General features: G+C 55.7%; 1 protein-coding gene across 4 annotated transcripts in view; it reads right to left on the bottom strand.

The window, feature by feature from the left end:
- Positions 1–24921, bottom strand: part of EBF1 (EBF transcription factor 1) — a 396016-nt gene that overhangs the window by 133708 nt on the left and 237387 nt on the right. For all 4 annotated transcript variants that reach the window (XM_055129018.1, XM_055129017.1, XM_055129016.1 and 1 more), the window contains exon 7: positions 4322–4403. In XM_055129018.1, coding sequence (XP_054984993.1) covers positions 4322–4403 — 82 coding nt within the window. The remainder of the gene's footprint in view (positions 1–4321; positions 4404–24921) is intronic.

Consider the following 24921-nt stretch of genomic DNA (forward strand, 5'->3'; position numbering starts at 1 on the left):
GAGGAGGAAGAAGAGGAGGAGGAGGAGAAGGAGGAGGAGGAAAAGGAGAAGGAGGAGGAGAAGAAGAGGAGGAGAAGGAGGAGGAGGAAAAGGAGGAGGAGGAGGAAAAGGAGAAGGAGGAGGACGAAGAAGAGGAGAAGGAAGAGGAGGAGGAAGAAGAAGAGGAGAAGAGGAAGAGGAGGAGGAGGAAGAGAGGAGGAGGAAGAAGAGGAGAAGAAAGAGGAGGAGGAGGAAGAGGAGGAGAAGGAAGAGGAGGAGGAGGAGCTGGGGAATGGGGCCTCATTTCCGCCTCATCCTTGTGGTCCACAGTGAGACATCACGGTGCCCATGTGGGTGGATGTGTATCTGTACACTCATACACGGTGGGCCTGGGTCACACGTTACCCCCCAGCACTCGGCACATGATGAAGGGACCAGCACCTGGGATCCGGAAGCCAGCTGGGGTGGGGGCACCCAAACTCACCACTGAGGTGAATCGAATCAGCCTGGTGGTCGTCGGGGCACCGGGACCTGGCAGCTGATTTGCAGAGCTCCAAGGGGTCTCAAGAGCACAGGTGAGGCTCAGACACCCGGGGACCACACGTCACCCAGGGGAAGCCCTGAGTGGCCGATGTTCTCATGAAACTAAGGGGAAGAAGCATTCCAGAAGGAAGAAGAAGCTTCCGGCCCGAAGGATACAGAGAAGGAGGAAGCGACCCAGACAGAAAGAGCTTTGGACAGCGCCCATGGGGAGGACAGAAATACCATCCCAGGCCACCCATCATCCCACCCGCTACCCAACCATCATCCCTCCATCCTCCCACCCATCACGTATTCATCCATCCTTCCATTACTACTCATCCGCGCATCCATCAACTATCCTTTCACCATTATCTATCCATCCCATCCGTCCATCATTCCCCACCCATTCATCTATCCATCTCTTCCGGCCATCATTATATCCATCACCCTTCCATCCTTCCCATCATCCGTTCATCCATCCACCCACCATCCATTCCATCCTTCCACCTTTATCACCCATCCTTCCACCCATTATCCACCCATCCACCCATCCATCCTTCCGCACCCCATTCATCCATCGACCTCTACCACCCATCATTCCATCCATCCACCCACCCATCCTTCCCATCATCCATTCATCCATCCACCCACCTTGTATCCACCCATGATCCATTCATTCATCCACCTACCCTCCGTCCACTGCAAAGACAGGGCACCTGCGGCCCACATGCACGAGACACTGCGGTACTTGGGTGATAATTAGTGAAATGTGCACACACAGAGTGCCGTACAAACTACATGCATCTGTGTTTTGTTTTGCCTCTCCCAGGGAGCAGACGTGACAGTGGGGACAAAGGGAGGTAAAGATCAAAGGTCTGAGAAGGAACTGGTCACTCCTGAGAGACAAACAGCTCTCGTACCACTCAAAGGTGGACACGGCGGCGGTCTAGCTGGCCGCTGCCCGGAGGGAAGAGGCCCATCTATTTTAGGTCGAGCTGGAGAACCATCTGGGTTCAGATAAGCCTGTGTGTGAAGGACGGAGTGTGGCTGTTTTCAGCAGCTCCCGGGACTAATCTAAGGGACACTCGCGTCCCTGACCAAATGTCTGCGGACAAAGGACCTGCCACGCGAGAATCCACGGGAATATGCAGGTCCAAGTGCTAAACCAGTGACTCTCAACAAGGCAGATTCACACACACACACACACACACACACACACACACACACACACACACACACACACACACTGTAGGGGGAGAGATCAGTGACCATCTCCAAACACCCCACAAAACAGAAAACAGAGGTAACCTCCTCCTTAACCAAAGATTCTATCATGTCTCTTCTGTCCAAGTTTTTTTCTTTCTGTTCTGGGGCCAAACTCGGCTTGCCCAGGGCTTATTCCTTGGCTCCACAGCCAGGATTACTCCTGGCGGTGCTCAAAGGACTGTCTGGGATACCGGGAGGAATCGAACTCAGGTCAGCTACGTGCAAGGCAAGTGCCTCCCTGCTGTGCTATTATCATGTCAGCCTGGTCCTGCCCAGGGTGGAAGCACCGCCCTTCGCTATGCTAAAGATCAACTCTTTATGACAAACGTTCTCTCCAAAGGCTTCTAAGCATTGATCCTTGGCAAGTGACTTCTGTGTGCACACCAAATGCTCTCCCTCCCTCCCTCCCTCCGTCCCTCCCTCTCTCTCTCTCTCTCTCTCTCTCTCTCTCTCTCTCTCTCTCTCTCTCTCTCCCCCCCCCCTTAGGTTGTTCTACTGAGCACAGGGAATATGGTTCTTACTCTATTTTTTAGTCATGGAAACCAGGGTTCTGAAAGAATTCAAGCGTTCCCAGAAACGAGGCACATACAGAAATCCCAATAGCCTGTCTACACAACAAAGACCAATTTGTTAGCAAAAAATAAATTAATAATAATAATAATAATAATAATAATAATAATAATAATAATAATAATAATAATATTCCAGGCTCTCCCAAACGACAGACTTGGTTAGTTCTTGTCTCGTCGAAGAGCTGACTTCTGCCAGCAGCAGACCCCGTGAAGGAAAGCTGGCCCCCGGGCCCATCTCGGACTCTGTGCCAAGCATTCGGGCAGCGTGTCACCCGCCTCACCCACAGCCTTACCAGAACGTCACACACGTCCTTGGGAGGTGGGGACGCAGCATGACCGCCCCCCCCCCCGGCCTGGGGGATGCCCCGGCTCCCAACTCCAGCTCAGAGGGGAGCGGAGGCCACCCCAGGCCCAGCAGTACACCCGTGTCTGGCCGGAGGGCGCTGAGAACACACGCTGCAGGGCGAGTGGGGGGTCTGCACCAGTGAGGCCCGGCTCCAGCCCCCCAAAGCACGCGTGCCGGAAGCTGGAGGCCAGAGGCCAAGGCAGGAGAGACATTTCCCGGGGAACTGATGAGATGCGTCGCCTCCGTCTCTCCACAGCACATCAGACCCCCCCGGGCTGCTCACGGGCTGCTCCCGGCACAGGCTCTCACTCAGCGACCCCGAGCCAAGGTCAACCCCGCAGTCGCACAGGCACAGAGACTGCACTCAGGCTGATGAGCGCTCACTCTCTCTCTCCTCTCTCCCTCTCTCTCCCTCCCCTCTCTCCCTCACCCTCCCTCCCTCTCTCTCTTTTTCTGTCTCTCTCTATCTCTCTCTCTGTCTCTCTCCCTCTCCCTTTCTCTCTTTCTCTTTCTCCCTCACCCTCCCTCCCTCTCTTTCTGTTTCTGTCTCCTCTATCTCTCTGACTCTCTGACTCTCTCTTCCTCTCTCTCCCTCCCTCTCTGTTTCTCTGTCTCTCTATCTCTCTCTGTCTCTCCCTTTCTCTCTTTCTCTTTCTCCCTCACCTCCCTCCCTTTCTCTGTTTCTCTGTCTCTCTATCTCTCTGACTCTCTGTCTCTCTCTCCCTCTCCCTCCCTCCCTCTCTGTTTCTCTGTCTCTGTCTCTCTCTCCTCCCTTTCTCTCTTTCTCTCTCTCCCTCACCCTCCCTCCCTCTCTCTGTTTTTCTGTCTCTCTATCTCTCTGACTCTCTGTCTCTCTCTCCCTCCCTCCCTCTCTCTCTCTGTCTCTCTCTCCTCCCTTTCTCTCTCTCTCTCCCTCGCCCTCCCTCCCTCTCTCTCTGTCTCTGTTTTTCTGTATCTCTCTCTGTATCTCTCTGTCTCTCTCTCTGTGTCTCTCTCCCTCTCTCTCACACAAAGGCACATAACTTTCCACAGAACAAAACTCTTACTTGCCCCCATCCACTTGGAACGCTGTAGCATGGAGTTCCACGTGCTCTTTTTGGTTTGTGTTTGGGGCCACACCCACCAGTGCTCAGGGCTGCCTCCTGTCAGGAATCGCTCCTGACAGTGCTCGAGGGACCATACCCTCCCTATCTCTCTTTCTCTGTCTCCCCCCCCCCCACACACACACACAAAGGAGTATAACTTTCCACAGAACCAAACTCTTACTTGCCACCTGTCCACTTGGACAGCTGTAGCGTGGAATTCACCATGTCCACACTCTTTTTTTTGATTTGTGTTTGTGTTTGGGGCCACACCCACCAGTGCTCAGGGCCCCTCAGGCTCTGCCCTCAGGAATCACTCCTGACAATGCTCGGGGGACCATACAGGACCCCGACATCAAACGCCCGCCCTGCACGTTTTCTAAGCCCACACAGACACGAGCCTGCGGCCCATCCCTGAAATGGGAGGTGGGTTCGGGGCACTCACTCAGCCTCAACCCAGGAGGAACGCGGGGGTCTCAGGCCTGCACAGCGCCACCTCAGCCCGTCTTCCACCCGCCCTCGCCCACGGCTTGCTGAGGGGCAGACACACCCACCTGGAATCTCCGCATGTCCCGCGGGTTCCCGGCATTCTTTAGGCAATTCTGGTTACATTTGAGGAAGAACTTCAGGAAGAACCTGTGAAGAAACAAGAAGGTCCCCGTCAGTATGTCGGTGGTCCCGGAGACACCCTGGCTCCCAGGTCCTGCCTCCCGCCCCCCCCCCACATTCTAGAATGTTCTAGACGGTCATTCTAGAATGTTCTAGAATGTTCCGAACAGCGGGAGCGCCAGTATTTTTGTCGAGTGCTGTGGCTCTGGGTTTTGCATCGAGGATGGCGCCCGCTCTCTGTGCCACCACAAGGCTCCCCTCGAACACACACACACACACACACACACACACACACACACACACACACACACACACAGAGGAACCAGCTCAGGAGTGTTTGTTTCTTTTTTCCCTCCACCGCCCTTCCAGGCGCCCACCTCAGCGTGAGGCGGGGGGGGGGGGGTGCCAAGAGCTGGTGTGGATTTAGCTCTGAGCATTATTTGTGGGCACCCGTGAGGGGGGACATGGAAGATGCCCCAGGCTCACCCCAAGTCTGAACGTTCACACAGAACATTCTCCTTCCTAGCCTGCAGGCACCTGCCAGGTGGGGCTTGGGGGGGGGGGGAGCTGAGGAGAAGGAGGGTCCCCTCGGGGCAGCACCAACGTCTCCCTGCGAGGGCTGTGGTGGACGCCACGTGACACTCAACAACCCCCCCCCATAAATGTCATCTCTGGGGGCGCAATAGCACAGCGGGGAGGGCATTTGCCTTGCATGCAGCCGACCCGGGTTCGATTCCCAGCATCCCATAGGGTCCCCTGAGCACCGCCAGGAGTCATTCCTGAGTGCAGAGCCAGGAGTGACCCCTGAGCATTGCTGGGTGTGACCCAAAAAGAAAAAAAAAAAAGAAAAGTCGTCTCTGATGACCCTTTGCCCCGCCTCCTGCCTCCCTCCGCAGAGGTGAAAGGTCAGCAGATGCCTCCAGGGCCCCACACAAGCTGTGCCCAACAGGCGGGCCCGGATGCCGCCCCATCTCTTAGGGTGGGCAGGCCATGGTTGTGAGTGGGGGGGTCCTGATGAGGGCACTGAGGGGGCCCACACCAACTCCCAGGGCCGGGGCATGCCCTCGGGGCTCCCGTGAGCACTGGGAAGGGCTCAAAGGAAGAGCTGGTGAGGGAGGCCGCGTGCGCGCCTCAGGACAGCTTCGGCCAGGGCAGACTTCGGAGGGTCCCTCGGGTGCTGGCCTGGTCCACAGGCACGTCGGGGTGGGGGTGGGGAGACAGCCTTTGGACGGAACCAGAATAGGGCTCATGGCCCGACGAAGGCAGAGCCTGCCCCTAGGCTCCTGGGCGCCCAACTTCCTTTCCCTACAATCTGGGCCCTCCACTTCCGTCCCCTACGGCCCGGGACCCTCACTCCCCTCCCCTCCAACCTGGGGACCCGCGTCCCCTCGCGATGGCCTGGGTATGCCGCTTCCTGGGCCCACGGGATGAGTGTACATGCAGCCCCGGGCCTTCCACTGCACTGTGAGATGACCGGAGGGTGGACTGCCAGGGGTCAGGGATCAGGGGTCGGGGGGGAGGAAGAGGATGTCGGGAGCAGGGGGTCCCCCCCTGTGTCCCTGAGAGGCAGAGACAGGCGCAGAGTGAACGTGGGGCAGCCACTGACTGACCAGGGCGGTGACGATGAGAGGAGGAGGAAGGAAGGGGCAGGCAGGGAGCTCCATGCCCCCACCCTAACCCCACGGTGCCCGCTGCCCTCTGGGGCCCCTCCCAGGGCCCTCTGCACCTGCCCCTCCTGGCCAGAGCCGGGGACGCTCCTGCACCGTCAGGCCTCCCCCCGCGGGACACGCCGTGGGTGCCAGCCGCGCCAGGCAGGGCTCTGAGAGGCCGGTGCCCAGCCCGCGAGGCCTGCCAGAGAGAAGGAGACCTCAGGGGCTGGGCATCTCCGGCCCCCGGGGACAGGTGCCTGTCATCGGCCGTCCTTAGCACGCACGCTCTGCCCGGGGCACACGGGATGCCCGAACCCCCAAGGGCCCGTCCCTGGCCTGCTGGCACATCCCGCCCGTGTCACCTGCTGACACTCAAGGCCTGACCATCTGCTGGGGGGGGGGGTGGCTCAGAGGGGGTGTCGTGAGTGCCAGGGCCTCGTACCAGCCCTTATGTGGCAAAGATGCCCCGAGGGGCCGGGTCCCGGGAGGGAGGCCTGCTGGCCCCGCCGCCCGCCCGCCCCGGAGATCTCGCCACACTCTCCCCTGGGCAGGGGCCAGGAGTCTGACCCCTCAGGCTCGTGCTTGCGGAGAGGGAGAGAGAGCTCAAAATACCCCCGCCCAGGCGCAGAGGCGGGCACGGGTTTCGGGCATGACTTATCAGGCTGCTTTTAAGGCATGTGTGAACCCAGGGTGTGTGTGTGTGTGTGTGTGTGTGTATGTGTGTGTGTGTGTGTGTGTATGTGTGTGTGTGTAACACATGTGTGAACCCAGGAACCTATGTGTATACGTGGGTGTGTGTGTAAGACGTGTGTGAACCCAGGGACTGTGTATGTGTAAGGCATGTGTGAACCCAAGGGTGTGTGTGTGTGTAACGCATGTGTGAACCCAGGGACCTGTGTATATACTGTGTATATATATGTGTGTGTGTGAGGCATGTGTGTACCCAGGGGACCTATGTGTATATGTGTGTGTAAGGTGTGTGTAAGATGTATGTGAACCCAGGGACCTGTGTGTGTATGTGTGTGTGTGTGTGTGTGTGTGTGTGTGTGTGTGTGTGTGTGTGTGTGTGTATGAGCTCAGACTTCTAGAGGCTTTCAACAAAGCTGAGGCGACCATAATGCAAAGCCTGAGTATTATCTGACCAATCACCATGGTCCATAGAAGCATCGATAAAGTGCCATGGCCAAGAGTCTGGTCGCCTTTTCCCAGCCCTGAGGAGCAGGCCTGGGGCAGGAACAAAGTCCCCGTTGGGCCTGGGGGTTCTCAGAGTTCCAAGAACTTTAAGAAACAGCCCAGCCAGGACCATCTCTGGGCTTTTTCTGCCAAACCTGGGGTTGGGCGGCAAAAAATATGACTGTTGTGAGTCTGTGTGTGTGTGTGTTCTCCTATTCAAAGCACTCACACCCGCCAGCATCTCTGCATATCCTCAGACATACAACCAAAGCACTTATCCATAGCTGAATTCAAACTAAATCCCCACCAGTTATGAGAACTCGCTAAGGCATGTGGATTTTCTGCGAATCACAGGTCGACTGAGGGATGCAGGGCTGAGCTGCTCCGTGCACGGGAGAGAAAGGAGGGGACAGCGGCACTGGCAAGGCTCACAGCATTCCCACGGGGACAAGGACTAAACCAGGGGACTTCCAGCTGTGCGAGTTTCCCAATGTAAAGTGAACTTTAAAAAAAAAATGGACCCCAAAGAAGAAACACCACTGCTATTTGTGGTTGTTTTGAAAAGATGCAGAAAAACCCTAAAGTTTCTCTCTCTCTCTCTATCTCTATCTCTCTCTCTCTAATGCACACACACAAAAAAAAACCTACTAGAAATAAATGGATCCAGTAAGGTAGCTGAATTTAAAAAAAAAAAACACATACACACACAAATATATCGTGTTTTGATAGGCAAACAACGCATCGAAAGGAAAAGGAAATTAAGAAAATAATACCATTTGTAATTGCATCAAAAAAAAAAGAAAGCTAAAATACCTGAGGACAACTCTAGCAAAGAAGGAGGGAGATGTGTACACTGCATGCTATAAGGCACTGCTAACAGAAATAAAGACACAAAGGAATCAGAAGACCAGAACTGCTTGCCGATTGGAAGAAGAAACATTACAATAGCCACTCACCTAAAAGAACCCAGAGATTCACAAAAAGCCCTATCAAAATACCAATACATTTTTACATCCCCAAATTTGTATGGAATAGTATCATAAAGACCCCAAACAACCAAAGCAACTTGAGAAAAAAACGAGAACAGCAGGGCGAGAGAATAGTATGGTGGGGGGGCGGGGTGCTTGTTTGCCTCACATGTGGCCAACCCGGATTCAATCCCCGGCATCCCAGATAGTCCCCAAGTAGTGCCAAGAGTGGTGATTCCTGGGTGCAGAGCCAGGAGTAACTCCTGAGCATTGCCAGGTGTGTCCTCAAAACAAACAACAGCAATTAAAAAATAAAAATAGAAACAGAAATGCCATATGATCCGGCAATCCCAACTTCAAACATCTTTCCAAAGGACACTGGTGGAAAAGGCTATCGGCGCCCTGAGAGTCATTCAGAAGACCGAAACTTCAATGCCCGTTGACAGATGACAGGGAAAAGAAGTGCAATGCCACCGTGCCATTAGAAGAAGAAAAAAATACCGCCTCCCAGGGCTCCGTCGATGGAATTGGAAGGGATGGTGCCACGTGGAAGGAAAGCGAGGAAAGTGAAAGCGTCCTTCACTCTGATGCAGAATACGGTTATTTAAAGCCCGCAGACGGGTGAGAAAGAACCAGAATATTCTCCAGACTCGGTGAAAACCAGGGGTGGTCAGCAGAGAGGAATGGGCAGGAGGGGCGGGGATGGTGTGGCGGTGGGATGGTACTGGAAACTTGGTGGGGGTGATGGTGACGATAACCCACACTGAGGGGTGTGAAAGTGAACCCCTGAAATTCCATACTACTGTAAAGCAATGAACAGTCCGTGGAGGGTGGGGGTGAACTAAAGGGCTGGAGTGATGATAGAGTGGGTAGCGCTGACCAGGTTCAATTCCCAGCATCCCATAGGGTCCCCCGAGCACCTCCAGGAGTCATTCCTGAGTTCAGGGCCAGAAGTCACCCCTGCGCATCTCTGGGTGGTGACCCAAAAAGAAAAAAAAATAAAATAAAAGGGGCTGAAGTGATAGCACAGCGGGGAGGGCGTTTGCCTTGCATGCGGCAGACCCGGGTTCAATCCCCAGCATCCCACAGGGTCCCCTGAGCTCTGCCAGGAGTCATTCCTGAGCACAGAGCCAGGAGTAACCCCCGTGCACCGCCAGGTGTGACCCAAAAAGCAAAAAAAAAAAAAAAAAAGAGGAAAGGCTGCTTCCTATGTCAACTCTCACCCGTGGGACACCGGCCACGAGCTGCCTGCCTGAACCCCAGAGGGGCCCCGGGGCAGGCCACCAAGACCAGGGCCATGCTGGGGAGGTCCCTGGCTGACATGCTGAGCCCTCCCCTTGGCTGGAACCCCGGAGCACCCCGGCAGCAGGGACCTGGACTAAGTGTCACATCCACGTGAGAGTCGGGGAAGAAAGCAAGAGAACAGGCCCCAGATGGGGGATCCACAGACATGGACCCCGACTGAGCTGCCACCTCGGGGTAGTGTGGGGGGTGTTAGGGTGGCTGGACACCAAGCTGGGACTCTCAGTCTCGGGGGATCCCAGAGGGAGGGCAGGCACAGCCCCTCTTACTGGCCCCGGCTCCTGCACTCTCGGGCGTGCCTGGGAAGGGCTCGCAGCCTCTTCAGAGCTCCGGAACGCCGCGCCCGGCTGGACAGGGGCCAGCATGAGTGGCAAGGGGTAAAAGGGAGGAGAGCAAAGCTGCCACCAACTGAGCTTGCCAGGCTCTCTGCTGTGCGGGAGAGATACTCTTGGTAACTTGTCGGGCTCTCTGAGAGGGGCAGCAGAATTGAACCCAGGTTAGCCGCGTGCAAGGCAAACGCCCTACCCGCTGTGCTATTGCTCCAGCCCATCTCATGGATATCCAATTAAAAAAATTTTTTTAAAGTAATGTGGAGTTCATGCCTGATTCAGTCAGCTTAATCAATGGCTGAATAAATAGCAGTACTCCTACATTTAAAAAAAAAAAGGAGGGAAAGGGGTACTGGGTCACCCAGCAGCAGATGTAAGTTTTGAAAACAGCTTGATGAAATATCAAGACTTCATTGCGGAGAGGTCTCCGGACCCAGAGTTCACACCTAAAAGTGGGGGGAAGAGTTGGGTGTTGGGGCAAGAGCAGGGGGCGGGGGGGCAGCCACAGCGGGAGGCCCTTGACAAGGACAGAATCCCAGGAAGACTTAGAGAGGGGGCAGAGCATGTCACTGAAAAGGAGGCTCGCCAGAGTCCCGGGAGCAGACAAGCGTTCGTGCACGGGGCCAGGCACTCACCAAGATCACTCACACGCCACTCGGACTAAGGTGCGGACCCAGGTGCGTTTGGCGGACGGCGCCCCTCATTCATCAGGGCCCTTTGATAAGAAAGAGGCAGGGACCCCAGCCCGTGACCCCCATGCAGAGTGTATGCTCGCCCCCCTCTGCAGGGAGGGGGCAGGCGAGGGAAAGACGCGCCCTCAACATCCCGTCACCAGGTGCCTGCCACTTGCCTCGAGTGCTGTCTGCCCGAGCTCCATCCCTGCACCCCTGTGAGACCCACCTAGCACCTAGCACCCTCACCTAGCACCTAGCACCGCTGGGAAGAACGTCTGAGGGCAGCTGAGCCAGGAGCCACCCCCAGACACACACAAAGAGAAAGGAAAGAAACGCCAGCTTGCACCACACAGAACACAACCCGCTGTTGCCCTGATGTGACTGGCCCTGGGGACAGGATGGGGACGCAGGCCCCCCCGTTGGGAGTTCGGCAGGGGGGAGGAGGAGGAAGGAGAGCCAGCAAGCTTGCCCCGCCAGGCATTCCCTCTCCATGTTGCGCTCAGTTTGCTGCAAAGGCACCCAGAGCAGGGGAAGGGCAAACGAAGTCTGGACGATGGGGACCCAGAGAGAAGCCAACGGGACTCTTGGGGGAGGGGGGCTGGCCTGGAGAGATTGTGTCACACTCCCGGCACTTAGGATCACACAAATCCCTGTCTCTAAACATGGCTTCCTCGTGGCCAGAAAAACACGGGTTGAACACGAAAGGCTTTCGATATTCTTTTTTTTTTTTCCTTTTTGAGTCACACCCAGCGATGCTCAGGGGTTACTCCTGGCTCTGCACTCAGGAGTTACCCCCAGCAGTGCTCAGGGGACCCTATGGGATGCTGGGACTCGAACACGGGTCAGCCGCATGCAAGGCAAACGCCCTCCCCGCTGTGCTATCGCTCCAGCCCCTTACTTAGATGCCCCATTTAGAACTTTAAGGCAGATTCATTTCGATTCTGGTGTTAGAATTTCACTCTCCTTCTTATGGACCCAAAGGGTTTCCACAGTAGCTGCTCCTGGGATGGTGAGACCGATCCTGAGGTGCAAATTCACCTTGACTTTGAGGCCACGGTGGGTTTTCCCGGGTGCGTAACTCCTCCTGCCTCCCCCTCCCCCACACCTCCCCAAGACTTTATAATAAAATTTGATCATCGAGAGTCATTCCTGCATGCAAGCCAGAGGGAGATTTCTGCTTCCTTATAATTGTCTTGAGGTTGCAGTGACCTCTCCCCCCCCACACCAAAAAAAAAAAAAAAAAAAAGATTAGGCACATACTTACAATTAAACTTTGGGGACAAGCATTTAGACTCCAAAGGTGACCGAATATTTGAGTAAATAAGCAAGGCTAGTGACCCACAGGGACTGGAGCGACAGCACTGCAGATAGGGCATTTGCCTTGCACGCAGCCAACCCAGGTTCGATTCCTCCATCCCTCTCAGAGAGCCCGGCAAGCTACCGAGAGTATCCCGCCCACACGGCAGAACCTGGCCAGCTCCCCATGGTATATTCGACATGCCAAAAACAGTCACAACAAGTCTCACAATGGAGACATTACTGGTGCCCGCTCGAGTAAATCTATGAACAACAGGACAACAATGCTACAGTGTTACAGTAACCCACAGAGAATTCACTTGGGGTGGGGGTCTGGGGGGGGATCCTGCCCGGGGCTGGCTCCGGGGCTCTTACTGGGTCCCAGTCATGCCTGGTACCCCTTCTGCTTGTCTCTGTGCCCAGAGAAATGCCCACCCTGCTCTCCACGGCGGGCTGCACCCCTCTCCTACTTGAGAAACTGCTGCCTCATTCTCAGTGCAGCGGGTGGACCCCGAGTCCCCGAAACTCCCCCCAGCTCCCCCACTAGAATGCATCGCTTTCTCCTCTCACACTCGCGCCCCTCATCCCAGACTCCGGCCTGGGTCACTCTGGCACAGACCACCCCCCCAGCCCCCACGCGTGCAGCCACAACCTCCATGACACAGCCGGAGTCTCAACAGAGTTCCTTCTTTCCTCCTCCCTGGTTTGTTTTTTTTTCCCACCCCCCTCCTTTCTTCTCTGCATTTTCTCTATGAATAGGCATTACTTTCAGGGAAAGATAAGCAACTTCATTGCAGTAAAGCGAGATCATTTGGGCTTTAGAACTGAGAAAGTGGCCGCACTCCCCCCGCCCCCTCCCCCGGCCCCCCCTCTCCCCATTCTCCAAAGGACCCATTAGGGGCTAAAAAGGATGGAGTGGCTTTCCCCATCCTGGGATTCGGCCCCGAGAGCCCTCGAGAGCTCTCCAGCCTGCTCTGTGAAATGTGGATCCCGGAGACCTTCGGACATGCATAATTCATGCTCGGGCTCCAATCTGCCCCCCCCCACCCCATCCACGCGTCCCTCCTCGGTTTCCTTTTCCAACACTCCTCCACCGACAGGCACCTCTCTCTTGGCCGTGCGCCATTGTTCTGACAACTTTTAAGCCGAGCCCAGGGGGACAAAAGGCCGTGTGGCCGTAAGGGACTGGGACTGAGAGTCCCCCCTGCCGTCCCCAGGACTCCGGTGATGGGTGAGGGGTCCTGTCTCTCCCAATCTGCTTCACTCATCCCTTGGCCAGCCAGTTAGGCTTGGTCTTGCCCCAACGGAGTGCCAAGCACAGGGCACGAGGAGATAATCCCCGCCGAGAGCTCAGCTAAGTGTCTGCGAGGGGCACCTCCACGGTGGCCCCTGGGAACTGAGCCAGGATCCCGCAATGCTGATGCATGCCCCGTCTTGGGCATTGATGGCAATCGGGGGATTTTCAAATCCATAGTCATGCCAATGCCCTGTCTGAATTAGCGGGGCGTACGGGGGAGAAGAGGTGGGGTGCCAAAAGGGCACAAAAGTCGACGTCAAATCCCCTTTGGTAACAGCAAAATCCCCCATACACACACACACACACACACACACACACACACACACAACTTCCTCCACTTCTGGTCCCCAGGACGAGCCACCAAGAAAGGAATTTCTGGTTGCTACAGAGTCGGAATTTGCCAAGTACTTGGCTTCAAGGAAACTTAACAAGCTCACTTTCTAGTCCCAACATTAAAAAAAAAACAAAAGGGGGGCATCCATTACTGACGCTGTCCCCCAAGGGAGAAGCGGAGACTTGGAAAGGATGACAAGCTCTGTTTTGACTCTGTGGAAAGTGTCACCACCTTCCTACATACCTCCCTCTCTGGTCACTCTCCTGGACCTGCCTCCCTGTCCCCGTGGCTCAGACCTGCCCAAGCTTAAGTGTGTCTCGGACTCTCATCCTCGACTTGCCCGTCACCGTGGGCCATGAACTGAACTGGAGAGAGATGGCTTCGGTTGGAGAGAGAGAGGAGGAAAAAATAATAATAATTCACTGCATCCCTCGCGCACCACATCAGCGGAGTTCAGGAGAAAATGAGTGACTCCTTAATTTGGATTTAGAGCTCAGGATTAGTCGCCAGATAAAAATGACCAGTGAGCATTGCGTCCACAGAGCACTGGCAATAATCTCATGAGCCCCGAATTATTCCGGCTCCTATTATGGACGATCCAATAAGCCTGTGTGTTCTCGTCCATGGAAATAACGGGAGAAATTTATCACTTTAACATCATCATGCAAAACGGGGCCTGACACTTTATTAAGCGCGATTCCTCTCGGTGTCGGGAGGATCCTGATGGCAAACGAAACTAAAGCCATCTCCGAGACAATGACACGATGGGGAGTTTCTGAGGGTACCTTCCAGCTCACCGTCCCTTTGCCGGCCCTCCATGAGGTCACTCTTTTAAAGAGTCGCACTTTAGACAGGAAACAATGGACATGAAGCTGCAAAGTGGAGCTCAGAGCATGAACATCGGTCCGGGGCTGGAGCACAGTGGGGAGGGCGTTTGGCTTGCATGCAGCTGACCCAGGTTAGATTCCCAGCATCCCATAGGGTCCTCGAGTACCGCCAGGAGTAATTTCTGAGTGCATGAGCCAGGAGGAACCCCTGCACATCACTGGGTGTGATCCAAAAAGAAAAAAAAAGAAAGAACGAAAGAGAAAGAAAGAAAGAAAGAAAGAAAGAAAGAAAGAAAGAAAGAAAGAAAGAAAGAAAGAAAGAAAGAAAGAAGAAGGAAGGAAGGAAGGAAGGAAGGAAGGAAGGAAGGAAGGAAGGAAGGAAGAAAGAAAGAAAGAAAGAAAGAAAGAAAGAAAGAAAGAAAGAAAGAAAGAAAGAAAGAAAGAAAGAAAGAAAGAAAGAAAGAAAGAAGAAAAGGAAAAAGGAAAACTGGTCCATCCTTTAACCAAATAATGCTATAAGAACTGGTGAATTACCTGGTCAAGATATTCCTAACCTGTAGTCCAAAATTCTCCTACAGAAGGTTCTGGAACACCCAAAGACCGTACCCATATTGTTGCAAACCCCGCCTTGACTAGAGTACGCGTGGAATTCCCCCAAGATGGTCAAGGCTAAGGCTCGACTCCTTAAAACCCCGAGACTGTTAGGTGGGGAACTACCCCTCACGCTCCTCTGAGAAAACATCCCCGTCCTTACGTCAAGAGTTCCTGCACTGGGAGGGAAACTGGGGCCACTGGTGGTGGGAAATGTATGCTAGCAGAGGGACAGGGTACAGCTTTGTAACTGTGTATCTCACGGTGGTTTCATAAAATAAATAAATAAATAAATAAATAAGAAGTATATGGAGCTGGAAAATTAAAAAAAAAAATTTTCCCCTGTATTTCAGCATAGACTTACGGCAGGGCTGGGCCCCAGGCCACTGACCACTTAGTTTCACATCCCGCCCCCCCTGCCCCGCCCCCAACTTTGTGGCTGTGTGAGAGATGGGCGGGCCAAGGCTGAGAGACAGTGAACACTCAGGGACAGGTCTCATCCTGCTGGGACGTGACAGCCGAAAAACGGAAGGACACAGGGGGGCTGTGTCGCCCGGCACCCTCGAATCTGGGAGGAGCCTGCCGGAGAATGGGGGCACCGAGGCCTCTCACGTCCTCTGCCCCGCAGGTGCCAGGGTGCCCTGGCCTGCGAGGAACCGGGCGGTACCCATCGGACATGGAGGAAGCCGGAGCCACGCGGAATCGAAGGCGGCAGTGGAAGGATGAAGGAGGAAGAGGGAGCAGGAGTGGGGGGGGGGGGGACACAGAAGAAGGTGAACGAGCCCTAGGAACCGCCACTCTGAACTCAAGCACCCCTGGACGCCTCACAAATCACACCGGGTCGTGAATGTACTCAGAGAGCCTACATACGCACGTGTGTGCATGTATGAGCATGTGTATATGTGCGCATGTATATGCTAGTAGATGTGTGTGGATGTGTATGCATGTATACATGTGTGGGTGCATGTGGATGCGTGTACACGTATCTCTCCAGCAGATAACAACTGATGAATAATCTAGGCCCTCGCATTAAAAAAAAAGAAAAAAAAATTTTTTTTTGGCTTTGTGGGTCACACCCAGCAATGCTCAGGGGTTACCCCTGTCTCTGCAATCAAGAATCACTCCGGGCAGTGCTCGGAGACCCCTATAGTATGCTGGGGATCAAACCTGAGGCAACCGCATGCAAGGCCCACACCCTAACCTGCTGGACTGTATCACCCTGGCCCGGCTCTCATATTTTAAGCTGTGGGCTGTAACCCCATGTGGGAGTCACATAACTGAACAGTAAAAGGTTTCTGAAATCCCAAGAAGCAAAATTTAATTCTAGAATCACACAGGACGTGAGAAATAGGAGGTGTTTCTGGGTGCTCTCCTGTCTGGGTGGGGTTCTTGGACAGAAAAAAGGGGGTCACCAAACCAGAAAAGCTTAAGAAGCGGTCTGGAGCGACAGTACAGCGGGGAGGGCATTTGCCTTGCATGTGGCTGGCCCGGGTTCAATCCCTGGCATCCCATAGGGTCCCCCAAGCACCGCCAGGAGTCATTCCTGAGTGCATGAGCCAGGAGGAACCCCTGAGCATTGCTGGGTGTGACCCAAAAAGGAAAAAAAAAAAGCCTAAGATGCGCAGATCTGGGCGAACCCTCGAACAGTGCTCAGGAGCATGCGCGACTAACTCACGGCCTGTTCACATCACCAGGGAGCCTGGCGACACAGACACAGGGGCCGAGGGTCTGTCCTAGGGACACACAGGGCCGGACAGAGGCCACCATCTGCTTCACTGAGTCCTGACCACTGCCAAAGGCCACTACCGCGGAGTCGGACTCATGAACCTGGATGTGGCCTGTTTGTGCCCGTTTGCACATTTCACAAAGTCATTATTGAAGAAGCTCTGCAGGGGGGACCTGCAAAGGGATTTTCTTGATTAAAAAAAAAATGGCAGGAGATTTGGGGGGTGGGGGGAGCATTTCTTGCATGTGAGTGGTGACCTGTTCTCTCCGGCTTGGTTGGTTCTGCAAGGCCTTGTTCCCTGAAACCCAGATGGCCAAGGCCTCGGGTCCATCTGTCAGAAGTCTGGCAACTGCTGGGCGGAGTCTGGAAGGGCTCCTGCACCCAGGAGCGGCAGTGACCCCCGCAGGGGGACCCCCGGGTTCTGCCCCACAAAACCGGGAAACCCATGCCCACTTCTCAGGGCGAGATCTCCAGGCCCGCTGACCTCAGCCCGACACGGAGTGAGCGAGGGACAGCTCGGCCCGTCCCTTCCCCCGTGGACGGCCCGTCGCCAATCAAGACCAAGGGCAGCGTCACAGGTACACAGGCCAGCTCGGGCTCCTCTCCCCCCGCCGGCCACTGGCTCTACCCAGACTCTCCACGGGCAGCGCCTCAGCCGCAGGGAGCCCCTCACTCAGCGGGGCACAGCAAGAGAGCGGCAGCCTGAAGGTCTGAAGGGCAAACCGCACCTGGAGTCCAAGCTGAATTAATAGCTTGGGTGCAAGGAAGCGCCGTGGCCCAGTGTCCCGTGTACGCTGCTCCCCTGAGGCAGACGGCAGGAGGACTGGCGAGACAGACAGACAGACAGACAGACAGATAGAGACAGAGAGAGATAGAGAGACAGAGAAACAGACAGGGAGAGAGACAGAAAGAGAGAGAGAAACAGACAAAGAGACAGAGAGACAGAAACAGAGAGAGACAGAGAGAGACAGAGACAGAGAGAGTCAGAGAGAGACAGAGAGAGACAGAGAGAGACAGAGAAACAGAGAAACAGAGACAAATAGAGGCAGAGAGACAGAAAGAGATAGAGAGACAGACAAAGAGATAGACAGAGAGACAGAGAGACAGATAGAGACAGATAGAGACAGAGAGATATAGACAGAGAGACAGAGAAACAGAGACAAATAGAGGCAGAGAGACAGAGATAGAGAAACAGACAAAGAGACAGAGAGACAGAGATACAGAGAAACAGAGAGAGACAGAGAGACAGATAGAGACAGAGAGAGATAGACAGAGAAACAGATAGAGACAAATAGAGGCAGAGAGACAGAAAGAGATAGAGAGACAAAGAGACAGAGACAGAAAAACAGAGAGAGACAGAGAGACAGAGATACAGAGAAACAGAGAGAGACAGAGAGACAGAGACAGAGAGAGACAGAGAGACAGAGACAGAGAGACAGAAAAACAGAGACAGAGAGACAGAGAGAGACAGAGAGACAGAGAGAGACAGAGAGACAGAGAGACAGAGAGAAACAGAGAGAGACAGAGAGACAGAGAGAGACAGAGAGACAGAGAGAGACAGAGAGAGACAGAGACAGAGAGAGACAGAGAGACAGAGACAGAGAGAGACAGAGAGAGCGCACACGACCAACAGAGGTTCCCGCATGCAGGCCAACGCACGCGCGTGGGCGCCAGTGGACACCACTTAACTCTGGTTTTCCGCTCCCTGCCTGAAAGCGTCCTAAGCCGTCCCTTCTTTGTCTGGCTGCGCGGGCAGGGTCACTGCATGTGCTGGGATTGTGACAAGGCTCTCCAGAATTAGAGTCCTTCATTAGCACATTAGTACTGGGAAAAGTCGCGTCATTAACAGAATTTATCCTCATTTACTCCATAAAAGCACCGACCAGCCAGTAATTCTGCCTCTGCTTAATTACTTCCCCTAACACAACTTTCTTCTCCCCACCCCCCCCCCCGCCCCCACTGCACTGACCCTTCCCGGTCACGTCGAGGGAAGGGTGTGAGAAGACTCTGCTCTGCTCCTACTCAGGGGCTCCGTGTTGTTACTCGGGGGTGGGGGGAGGGGAGCACCAGAGGCAGGGGGTGACGGGGGCTCTGTCACCGGCACCTTTGCATTCGCGCAGCTGCAGTGGTGTCACCCCCGTGCACAGCCGCCACTCCCAGACTAGCTGGTGACATCCTCCAGGATGCCACTTGCTGTAACAGGACACAGGGTCCTGTCTGCTGGCACCCCTGCAATGTCCCCAGGGGCCTCAGAAGCGCCCAAGTTGGGACACGGCTGTCCCCTGCTGGTGGGGGCGGGGTGGGGGGGACCCAGAGTTGGAGCTTGTTCAGAGGCTGGGAGATGAACACGTACACCCCAAAATCAAGTCACCCTAAACACAGAAGCACTGGGTGGGCTGGCTCTCTCTCTCTCTCTCTCTCTCTCTCTCTCTCTCTCTCTCTCTCTCTCTCTCTCTCTCTCTCTCATTTGCTTTCCCTTTGTTAATTTTCTTCTCTTTCTCCATTCGTTTTGCTTCTTTGTTTGGCTTTGCTTTGGGGCCACACCGGGCAGTGCTCAGGGCTGACTCTGGCTCTGCACTCAGGGATCCCTCCCGTCAGTGCTCCTCAGGGGACCTTATGGGTATGCCGGGAATCAAACCTGGGTCGGCTGCATGCAAGGCAAACGACCTCCCCGCTGGACTACCGCTCCAGCTCTTTCCCTTCCTTAATTTCTTCTCTGTCCAACTGGATCGTAAACGTCTAAGCAGAGGGGAGAGACGCCCTACAATCCCGTGTCTTTCTCAGCATTCCTCGGAATCCAGTCTGTGCGTCTTACAGGCGCTCAACGGTGAGTGGATGGATTCACCGATCCTATATCCGACTAGATGGTGCCGGGAAGAAATGACACATGTGTCGACGGGGACACGCCTGCAGTCCTGTCCCGACCAGGATGACCTGGCGTGATCGCGGAGAGGCGTGTTCTCACTGGGGTGACCGTTACGAGCTGCCAGGTGAGTCAGCCGGACGCTCGGCTTGCTACGTTCCCCTCTGCCCTCTCTCCACAGTCACCTCCGGCAGCGGCCCTGAGGCAGGTGGGACAGGACCCGCTGGACACTGGCCTGAGGTCACCAATCTCATGAGAGCGCCTGAACTCAAAGGCTGAGCTCCGGTCAGTGTGTGGGCTCTACTAGCCAATCGAGTCCTCTTCGGAAAGTGCTCCCACAGGGCCGGAGCGATAGCACAGCGGGTAGGGCATTTGCCGTGGACACAGCGGACCCGGGTTCGATTCCCAGCATCCCATAGGGTCTCCCGAGCACTGCCAGGAGTCATTCCTGAGTGCAGAGCCAGGAGGAACCCCTGAGCATCGCCGGGTATGAGCCAAAAAACTAACCAACCAAAAAACACCCCAGAAATGGTGCTCTCAGTGTGACTGGCTCTCGGGACAGGCCTGAGAACCCAGAGGGGAAAGGGCCTCCTCCACCCCGGTCTGAGTCAGGACACGAACCACCAGCTCGTGGATGGGACGCGTGACTCGTGGTTTGCTCCTTGGCCTGGCATCTCCGGGGCCTCTGGGCACCATGCCAGGCTCGCTGCCACGTTCTTCCCAGCCCGCGTGGTCAGCGTGAACTTTACAGGGACGGTTGCCTAACGCCTCACAACGCCCTGAGTGGCACTCTGATTGCTTCATGTCCCCGCCGCCCACGAACCAGGACGGGAACTCGGCCAGGCCCCCATTTTCACGCACCCCTGCTGCCCCACTCAGCAGGGTGACACCCCTGTCCAGCTGCCGCCCCGAGTCAGAATCACGCGCCCCAGAACCAAGAAGAGAGTCACCCCCCAAACGGTGCTGGGGTTGCACTGGCACCTGCCCGCACCCTCCACCAGGGACAGGAACAGCCACATGCAGTGGAGGACCTGCATGGCGAACCTCCTCTTGTCTTGAGCAACTGCTAACCAGCTAATTCAGACCGTGTCCTGGGCCCCTGTCCGCACCCCATCCCCACTCCCCCCCGGGGTTCCGTGAGGGTGACAGCGAGGTTGGAAGTCTCAGCTAACAGGCAGATGATTTCTGTTCAGGTCCCCGAACCTTGCTGATGGGCCCCAGGGCCCCAGTCTGGCCGGGAGAAAAAATCTCGTGCGTGTGTGTGTGTGTGTGTGTGTGTGTGTGTGTGTGTGTGTATGTCGGGAGGAGGGGACTGCTCCAAAGTCATAGCCACGAGGAACGAGAAGGGGTGTGTGTGTGTGTGTGTGTGTGTGTGTGTGTGTGTGTGTGTGTGTGTGTGTGTGTGTGTGTGTGTGTCGGGAGGAGGGGACTGCTCCAAAGTCATAGCCACAAGGAACGAGAAGGAAAAAGGAGGGACCGGGAAGACTCGGGTCTCTCTCAAGCACAGCCCTGACATACAGGCCCCGTATTTATGCGCCCGCCCGCCCGTGCTCCGGGCCAGGCATCTTTCCTGCAACTTAAAACCAACGGCCCCGGAGTTGAGAGAAATGTCCGGAATGAGCTTAGTCACACGCTGCCTTAAATAAATGCCCCGCTGCTGTTTCACAAGACGCCGGGGCCAAAGGCACTGGGTGGAACCTAGCCCCGAGCAAATCCCACACACTCCGTGACCGGCTTGCTGCCGTGGCGTGTGTCACACTCTTTTTTTCCTCTGGCTTTAGAGCCTCGCAATCGTAGCCACGTTTGGGAGCCAGGGCGAGAGTACAGCGGGGAGGGCGCCCGCCTTGCACGCAGTCGACCCCGGGTTCAGCATCCACGTCCCACAGGGGCCCCTGAGCAACCTCCAGGAGTTATCTCTTGAGTGCAGAGAGGAGGAGTAAGTCCTGAGCACAGGTTGGTGTGGCCAGAAAAATAGAGGGGAGAAGGGGGAGAAAGGGGAGGAAGACAAGGAGGAAGACAAGGAGGAAGAGGAGGAGGAGGAGGAAGAGGAGGAGAATGAGGAGGAGGAGGAAGAGGAAGAGGAGGAGGAGGAGGAGGAGGAGGAGGAGGAAGAGGAAGAGGAGGAGGAGGAGGAGGAGGAGGAGGGAAGAGGAAGCCACCTTCTGAAAATTCCCATTGGCATTTTTTTGTTTTGTTTTGGGGGCATACCCTCCTGTGCTCAGGGCTTACCTCTAGCTCTGAGCTAAGGGCTCACCTTGGCAGTGCTCAGGGGATTCTCTGTGGTGCCGAGGGTCTATCCCCCGCCCGCTGCTCACAAGGCAAGCACTTACCCGCTGCTACCCGACTATTGCTCTGGCCCCAAGTCGGCATATATTAAAATAGCGGCTAGCTTTCAGCAGATCAAAACTGATGCAATCTTATTGGGAAAAAAAAAAACACAAATGTTCAAATGTAATAGAGAAATAAAAAAAATACACCTGCATCTCATCTCGGCCCAGTCTTTTCATTTATTATGAACTTCATCCCCATTCACGGGGTGACATCATCTCCGAGGCGTGCTTTTTATCTCCCGGCACTTCATCACATCTAGTGTCCAACAACGCTACGGTTTGGCTCCGTCCAAGTTTCAGCGGCTCCTAGTAATCCTCGAGTGAACGTCCCTGCCCACTGAATTATGCCCTCGGCTCTGGATCAGCCTGGAAAGGTGGCCGGGGAGAGGGATTCCGGGGTGCCAATCACTCTCCCCCTCACCCCCCACAAAGGAAGGGATGGGAGTGGAAGCTAGGAGACTCCCCGGAACCCGCCTGGGGGGTCCCTGCTAGCACAGGGCGGATGCGTCCCTGGAGTCGGCGGGGTCAGTGGTCCTGCAAAGTCAAACAGCTCTGCCCATCCCCAGCAGGGGCCGACACGCTACGACAGCCCTGTCTGCTGTGGGAATGTGCCGACGCCCAAGACGAGACGGACATCTGCCTGGGGGACAGAGAACCTGTCCCTCGGGGACATGGGGGGCCTGAGACGGGGGTCCCCGCTGGGCCACCAATGCGGCCGGGGTCCCGAAGTACCTGCAGCACCGGGAGAGACAGGACGGAATGCCAAAGCAGGGCACACTTGGGCCTCAGGGCCCCGGGTCCGAGAGGAAGTAGGCGTGGGAGCCCTCTGCCGAAAGGCCCGGGGGGGTGGGGGGGCTGTGAATCTGGGAGAGGGTTGTGGCCATACTGTGTGCACGTGCTTGAGAAAATACTCAGAGCACAGGACCAACTGCACAGAGGGAGGGTCTACACACACACACACACACACACACACACACACACACACACACACAACCTCTGAGGTCTGGCAGGCCTTGCCCAAGCGCTGTTTCTTCCCCTAATCTCTCTGCTACTGACTTCAAAGACGCCTCAAGAATGAGCACGGCGGGGCCGGAGTGACAGCACAGCGGGGAGGGCGTTGGCCTTGCACTCGGCAGCCCCGGGTTCGATCCCCCGGCATCCCATAGGATTCCCCTGCACCACTACCCACCCCCCGCCCCCAGCAGCCCCCCGAGCATGGCCGGGAGTAATTCCTGAGTGCCATCTCCCGCGGAAGGAAGGCAAAAAAAAAAAAAGGGTGAAAACGCAACACAGACCACGAGAATGTCGGCGACGGAGCAGAAGAGAAAAGGTGGCGAACGGGAAGGCCGTGTCGGGCACGGTGGCATCAAGGAAATTCAGGAAGTAAAATGAAATGTGAGCTGGGGGCTGAAGGACAGGCTGCCGGGCCGGGCCTGTGAGCCTGAGTCCAGCGGCCTGCAGGGCAGCTCAGGGCAGGCGGGGAGGGGGCTCCTAAGGGAACACCATCCTTCCACCCACCCGCAGGCCGGCTCAGACGGGGGTCCCGGAGACCTGGCTTCTGGACCTCCCTCGGCTCCTCCAGAAAAAATACCGCTTGCTTCAAGACACGCCTGAGATCCTTAGAGAGCCCCGTTGATGAACCCCAGATGTTGCCCAGTCTGTTACCCTTTTCCCAGTGCTCTCCCGTGGCCCTCTGAAATCTCACACACCAGCAGCAGCAAGCAGGTGCAGGGGTGGGGTGGGTGGGGGTACAGGGGCAGAGGTTCAACCCAACTTCTCCCACTTTTCAGTGGTGGGAACCAGAATCCGCAGATCGCTTAGTCTCCCCCCGCCCATGCCACCCCCCAAGAGGGACACGGAAACTAAAATCCCTCCTTGGGATGACTACTGTGAGAATAAGAACACCTGTAAAACTCCAAAGGGCCTAGAACGGCATGTAGTAAATGCTCACTAAAATTTAACCACCCCCATGATGAGCTGTTAGCCGCTGCGTATCGCATCTGGGCTGTTTCTCGCCTTGGTCTGAAGCTGACCTTGGTTGGTACCGATGCAGGGCAAACAAACCCCGGGTCGGTGCCGAGCCGCGCTGTGCCGCCTGTGGCGTAATGGGGGTCTGGGGATGGGCGAGGGGTGAGGAGCCCGGTATGTTCCGACTGAACCTCTTCCCCCGGAGGTCTTTTGCATATAATACAATCGCCCTAATCTGATCACGGCGACAGAGAAAGGTCAATAAGGAGCTAAACCATGAAATTGGAATGTGTCTAGACTCCAATTACTGCAGGAAATATCACCGTGTCACACAGGGCGCAGAGGGCGCTGCACGGTGCCAACGGGGGGCTTGGCCGTGCATCTGCCCGGGGGATTCCCGCCGTGTGCCTTCTCCACGCTCGTCTGAGCCAATGCCCGCTCGTCCGGGTACCGGAGGGTCAGACGCACACACGGGTAGTACTCATCGAACACACCTGGATGATGCCTCGTCGGGCTCCGGGGAGGGAACCGGGCTCGGATCGGGGAGGGGCCGGGCCGGAGCCTGGGCCCGGGGGTCCAGCCTAGGCCCAGAGAATCCTCCCGTGCTTCCCTGCAGGCCCCCCCCACCCCCTCCGAGACCCCCTGCAAGGCTCTGAGCAGCACAGCAGCATAGCAGGGGCAGGGGGGGCGGGAGGGGGCGCAACGGGAGGGCCGGGCCTCCCCCACCTGAACTTGGCGTCCCATCGGGAGTCAAATGTCAAGGCTGGCCGCCCCCAACGCTGCATAAATCTCTCACCTCGGGAACGTCGTCATTTTTCTCTTGTCACAACTCTTCCAGCCCGCATATTTGACAGCTCCGATCGGGGACTGTCCAAACATTTATTAAAACATTTCCGATGATGAATCTATCCAATTATTACTATTAATGCAGCTAATACTGACTAATGAGGGGGAAAGGCAGGCGCGGGTGTCCCGCAATTCATTACCCCTGCCTTGTCAACAATTCAAAGCCCGAAACCTAATCATCCATACCGGGCCCCTGTTATATTTCACACGTCACTTTTAATAAGTCACTCAGTGCCTATAAATTAATGTAACATGTCGGCATTTATGAGTGTGGCTTTGTCGCTGTTAACAAATGATGTTCCGGCCCAGTCTACCACTGCTCGGCAGTGACGGATGATGGAAGCTCCAAACTCTAAACAGCCCCCGGGGGAC

Source organism: Sorex araneus, chromosome 2 (assembly GCF_027595985.1).
Source record: "Sorex araneus isolate mSorAra2 chromosome 2, mSorAra2.pri, whole genome shotgun sequence".
Taxonomy (NCBI): Eukaryota; Metazoa; Chordata; class Mammalia; order Eulipotyphla; family Soricidae; genus Sorex; species Sorex araneus.